Genomic DNA, 6,540 nt, shown 5'->3' on the forward strand with positions numbered 1-6,540 from the left:
GCGCGAAATTCAGAAAACAAACAAACAACACTTACACAGTAGGTTTTTTTTAGAGCAAGGAATGCTGGGTTCTTGAATTAACAACAGTTACACAGTAGGTTTTTTAGAGCAAGGGATGCTGGATTCTTGAATTAACAACATTTAGACAGTAGGTTTTTTAGAGCAAGGAATGCTGGGTTCTTGAATTAACAACAATTACACAGTAGGTTTTTTTTTAGAGCAAGGAATGCTGGGTTCTTGAATTAACAACATTTACACAGTAGGTTTTTTTTTAGAGCAAGGAATGCTGGGTTCTTGAATTAACAACATTTACACAGTAGGTTTTTTTTAGAGCAAGGAATGCTGGGTTCTTGAATTAACAACAATTACACAGTAGTTTGTTTTTAGCGTGTTTAAACGTGTCATTCGAATTTGATCTTAATTCTCAGACGGGGACAAGGAGCGGACCTCTCTATACGAATCAGTTTGTGTGCCTGAATTTGACGAACTTCAACAAAGAACCGGATTCCAGCAGCCGGAAAAAACATTTGTGACTGGTATGAACGGTGTGACGTCACGGCAACCCTACCTAGAGAGTGAGTATATAAATATCGAAAGTTTGGTGTTGTGTCATAGAACAAGAACTGTATGTCTAGACCAATTCAGTTTTTGTCATTTTTAGTACGGTTTCTTCGACTCAGCAGAAGAGTGGTTGAGAGAGAGAAATTAAAGTATCCAATTTGATATTCGGTAATTTTGAGTGCTTAAGTGATCAGTGGAAAAAAAAATACTTAACAGAAATTTAAGTTTGAATCTTAGAAACAGGGTTTAGCTTCGATACTCAGTAAACTATATAGGATAAATAGTTGAGTATTTCTGAATGGGTTAGAGATTATCGTTAACGGCAGCAAGTTTACACAGCCATCTTGGAAACCGTGGGTCACGAGAGTAGGATTTAAAAATTAGCCTGGATAGAGCATTAAAAGGGGGTCAAAGAAAAAAAAAAAGGACACCCAGGAGGTGTAGCAATCCACAACCTTGAGAACTGTTGTTAGTAGATAAAAGAACATCTGATTGAAACTTAACACGATGGAAAATACTTACTTAATGACGACGAGTGACTAAATGACCACAGTTATATACTCGTTTACGCGTGTAAACGTATGGAAAAGGAAATACTGGAACTGAGAAAGTACTGGAATCGTGGAAAAAAAACCTTTTTTTTTTATCATATCTTAAAGTTATAGATAAATATATAAACTTGTTAAGTTGGTTATTTGTACAGAAAAAAAAAAAACTGGAGTTGAGAATGCACTTAAAACGTGGTTCGTAGGAAAATCTATTTTTAGTATATTGTAATCTCTTACAACGAAGATAAACAAGGTTATTTGTGTAAAAACAAAACAAACTGGAACGTGGTTCGTAAAATAAAACTCTCTTCCTTTCGTATAGCCATGTTTTTTTTTTTAATATGACAATTCAAGTGATTTTTTCACTTTAATTATTTGTTTGCTTTAGTGCACGTGGTACCAACGTATGCTAAATGTTTCTTTATTTCACCGTTTTGTTAAGGTCATTTGTTTTTTTATTTGTTCACGTGTATCTCAGAGAAGCCCTCATAAAGGGTGTTACAATCTGAAGTCAGTTAACGTCCACGAATTTTCCATATATGTTACAACCTTAACTGATCTATTACATTGTGTAATCATACTTTGAGATTGAAGTGTCCGGTTCGATCACGTGTCCTCCGGCGGAAATCGGTTGTTTAACGTATTCTCCAGTGGCCTATGGCCGTTTTATACCCCCGGAAACGTGATGACACAGTTCACGCACCACAACCTCACAAAAAGCTTAAGCTCAGGAAGTTTTTTCAGTTTCCGGATATTGGTTACCAAAAGACAAAACCCGAGTTACCCGGTGAGGAGTCTGACGGACGTCTTTCTGAACATTCAACTGTTTATAAAATCCAACTCGCGTTATTGGTCATTTAAAAATATGTAGATACCTATTATCCTGCGTCAGTAATGTTGAGAATCTTAGTTGAGACTGTTTAACATTACATTTGAAGAGAGTTATTAAGTCAACATTACATTTGAAGAGAGTTATTAAGTCAACATTACATTTGATGAGAGTTATTAAGTCAACATTACATTTGAAGGCAGTTATTAAGTCAACATTACATTTGATGAGAGTTATTAAGTCAACATTACATTTGAAGGCAGTTATTAAGTCAACATTACATTTGAAGAGAGTTATTAAGTCAACATTACATTTGAAGGCAGTTATTAAGTCAACATTACATTTGATGAGAGTTATTAAGTCAACATTACATTTGAAGGCAGTTATTACGTCAACATTACATTGAAGAGAGTTGTTAAGTCAACATTACATTTGAAGGCAGTTATTACGTCAACATTACATTGAAGATAGTTGTTAAGTCAACATTACATTTGAAGGCAGTTATTAAGTCAACATTACATTTGATGAGAGTTATTAAGTCAACATTACATTTGAAGAGAGTTGTTAAGTCAACATTACATTTGAAGGCAGTTATTAAGTAGAACAAAGAATATCACAATAAAGATTTTGTTCTGAAATCTGGAACAAAACAAATTAAATTTCAAAGGACCACTGTTACCATAACGGACTACCACCCGCCATTTATGGCCTGGTGGTTAGGGCACTTGATTCGCAACCTGCGGGTTGTGATTTTGAATCCAGTCACTGAATATGCTTGCCTTTCAGCCGTGGGGGCGTTATAATGTTGTGTGCCAATCCCACTTTTTATTGGTAAAAGAGTAGACCAAGTGTTGGGGATAGGTGATTATGACTTTAAAAATAGGGACAGCTAGCGCAGATAGCTCTCGAGTAGCTTTGCGTGAAATTCGGCAATTTCTTTTTAACATACCCACAACTGAAAGCTCGGAGAATATTTTATGGTATCGCACGGATTCGAACCACGCTCGCCAAGTTCGAAATCCAAAGCTCCATAGGAGAAATTACACTCGCCTCTAAACTTGTGCACAAAAGACAAAACCCGAATTAATGATTTTAATCAGAACACGATTTGGTTTGTTTTGAAAAGCTATACGAGGGGCTATCTGCGCCAGCCGTCCCTAATTTAGCAGTGATAGATTAGAGGAAAGGCACCTAGTCAACGCCACCCACCGCCAATTCTTGGGCTACTCTTCTACCAACGAATTGACCGTCATATTATAATGCCCCGGCTGAAAGGACGAGCATGTTCGGTGACGGGGATTCGAACCCGCGGCTCTCAGAATGCCTTAACCACCAGGCTAGAATAGAATACGATCCCAATATATGTGTCAAACGTAAATTACATTTTCGATCTTGATATAACTGTTTTGGTTATGCTCTGTTAGGTCAACTTATAACACTCTAATTCGGGGTTTTATCCCATGATTAGTGTAGTGCAGTTAACCCAGCGTACAGCTTATGCTAAAAGCAAAAAACAGTTTTGGTCACCAGATAACTTAGTTTGTTGTTGTTGTTGCTTTGTGGGGGGGGGGGGCATCATTCTCTACCCACGCTTGTTTAACTTTAATTGTTTTGTTTATTTATTTATTTTTAAATTACTGTCTCGAGTGTGTTTCCTGTGTAAGTCTAACTTTCAGGTTTAGTGTTTTGTTCAGCAAAACCCGCTGTAAAGGTGGGTGGGTGGGGGGTAAAACGGACGTTTTATGAGTAACTTGCTTCATACTGATTCAATACAATGTAATATGAGTAACTTTGAAATAACGCAACAAAAGCTTGGGGGATACGTTATAAAAGTGACAGTCTCTTATCGTCGACGGCGGGTGGGAGGGTGATGCCGACTGGCTGCTTTCCATCCGAGCAGTTCAAAATTAGGGACGGCGGCAGAAAGCCTTAGTAGCTTTGCTATAGATACAAAACAATACGTGTTTATCCGTTGAGACGGCTGGAATACGAAGTTTTACCTTGGCTGCTTTTTTATGGCCTCAACAACACTGATCCAAGCCAGACATTAAATAAGGCTGGTAACGAAGTAAAAATCCAAATCTGAGGAGCCTTCCTTTCTCTTCTAACATTTCTCACCTGTCGTTCAGCGCGTGGCGGCTGTTTGCGGTTACGACTCTACCCCCAAGGCCTTCTTCATAGGGCCGAAGTAACCGGCAGCGATTGGACGTCCCAGTACACTGGGGTTCAAGTGAGCCTCGTGCCGAAACATAGTTGCCATCTGTTGCACGTGCAGAGCGGGTGCCCATTGTCTACGTGTTTTGTAGCAAGTGAGGAAAAAAAAAATCAGGAATTTTCCACGATGATGGTTTTAGAAGGTGAGTGAGTATACGTATGGTGGTTGTTGTATATAAGTTGTATGTGTATAAAAACAATGATGAATTTATCATTTTGGTGCATAATTCAGTTTAAATACGTTCAGTTTCTTGCGACACTGTTACCTATCGCATTTATCACCTTGTATAGGGCCAGTGGCAGAGTTCTTATCGTGCCCCGACTGTGAATCCGATGGTTCATGGTTTACGTCCTGTTGGTCAAACAAAATGCGTTCTAAAAGTGACAGTAAAAACCCCAAGTGTTGGTGGCGCCCCCTTTATTCAATGAGAATTATGGTTGGTTAGATCAAAGATAGATATCTTTGCGCGAAAATTCTAAAACAAACATTTATCTTCTATAGGAACCACTTTCACAATATTTAAAGTCATGTGGTCAGTGCTCGCGATGTTCACACATCCCCCTACCACTTTCACAATATTTGAAGTCATGTGGTCAGTGCTCGCGATGTCTCCACACATCCCCCTAATAACAGTTGCTTTAAAATAAGGTTTAAAACATTCTTCGTCATATATTTATAAATACGTCAGGTTTAGCGACTATCAGTAAAATCGAACGTTGTTTTAGAAATTTTGAGTAATAATATTTTCAGTGTTTTACATTAGTTTGTTGTTAATACATATTAAAGTATTAAAATAATGTTTGTAACCAGTTCTGTTTAAGTACAACATTGTATGGACAGACTCATACAAACATCAGTAAGATAAGGTTAACATTTTAAACAATGTTGTACTTAAACAGAACTGGTTACAAAAATATTAAAGGACAGACTCATACAAACATCAGTAAGATAAGGTTAGCATTTTAAACAATGTTGTTCTTAAACAGAACTGGTTACAAAAATATTAAAGGACAGACTCATACAAACATCAGTAAGATAAGGTTAACATTTTATTGATATTTTTGTAACCAGTTCTGTTTAAGTACAACATTGTTTAAAATGTTAACCTTATCTTACTGATGTTTCTATGAGTCTGTCCTTTAATATTTTTGTAACCAGTTCTGTTAAAGTACAGCACTGTTGAACGTTAACCTTATCGTATTTAATCTTTTTGGAAAGAAGTGTTTAATGGAAATTGTAGATATATATGGTTTAAGTCAGTTAGTGTTCTTAGTAGAGTGTTACACACATGATTAAACAAGAGAGAAAAAAAAAGCAGCGTCTTTACTTCTCAACAAAACAAAACTGAATCTATTCGCAAATTTTCGATCAAAGGCCTAAATCAGAGTGTTACCGAAACGTTACGAATAAATTAACCTTTTTTTTTGGTATTCGACAGATGAGGGCGTCTGATTGTACTTTGTTTGTTATACGGCTCTTCATTGTTTTATTTTTTGACTTGTCCATATAAAATGTGGGTTTGAAAATGTTGTACTATTTTCGATTTGCTTCAAACTTTCATGGAAAATACTTCTATCAAACAACCAGTTCATGACTGCGCGAACAGTTTCAGTCAAACGCAAACTGACACCTGCGTTTCGTCATTTTCCGAACTGTAGCAGATGATACAGTTTGAGGGCATCTGCGTAACAACGCCAAACAACAACAGCAACAAAAAACATCAACCAAATTTATGTAACCTTCGTAATGAATGGCTGAGGAGGAACTGTTACACAAACCACCAGTGTACTTACTTACTAATGTTGCCTACTTACTAATGTTGCCTTCAACAAGAAAAAAAAGAAAAAAAGGTGTACAGGAATCACACACAAAGGCTTGGCAAATAACCAACACTATCACGTTAGGAAAGTAGGCTTACCTGAGTGTACATCTGTCAAACTTAACTTTTTTTTTACTCTAACGTTAATAAAGTAAACTATTTATTTAAATGCTGTAAAAAACAATCACCTCAGCGGTATAGGTTTAACGGTTTTGTGTTATATTTCTAGAGGTAACAATTTTGGAAAGTAGGGACGTTGTCCTTGTTTTCGGATCAACTTCGTTTTAAGTTCACTACAGAAAATTAGCTAGATACACCTCACAATCCACTGATATCATGTTTAATATAACACCTTCTTATTAACCCTCAGGTTACCAACTTGCTTTTATACCGTTCATTACCGGTGAGGTCCAGATACTGATTGATAATTAAGCTTTTGTCCATTTGTTTCTTATTACACACAAAGCTACACAATGGATTGATCCGGTGAGGTCCAGATACTGATTGATAATTAAGCTTTTGTCCATTTGTTTCTTATTACACACAAAGCTACACAATGGATTGATCC

The 6,540-nt window shown here is 36.7% G+C and overlaps 1 protein-coding gene across 9 annotated transcripts in view; it reads left to right on the top strand.

The window, feature by feature from the left end:
* Positions 1-6,540, top strand: part of LOC106471125 (protein c-ets-1-A-like) — a 71,990-nt gene that overhangs the window by 52,420 nt on the left and 13,030 nt on the right. For all 9 annotated transcript variants that reach the window (XM_022399742.1, XM_022399748.1, XM_022399746.1 and 6 more), the window contains one exon: positions 429-575. In XM_022399742.1, the coding sequence (XP_022255450.1) occupies positions 429-575 (147 nt within the window). The remainder of the gene's footprint in view (positions 1-428; positions 576-6,540) is intronic.

Source organism: Limulus polyphemus, unplaced genomic scaffold (assembly GCF_000517525.1).
Source record: "Limulus polyphemus unplaced genomic scaffold, Limulus_polyphemus-2.1.2 Scaffold4422, whole genome shotgun sequence".
Classification (NCBI taxonomy): Eukaryota; Metazoa; Arthropoda; class Merostomata; order Xiphosura; family Limulidae; genus Limulus; species Limulus polyphemus.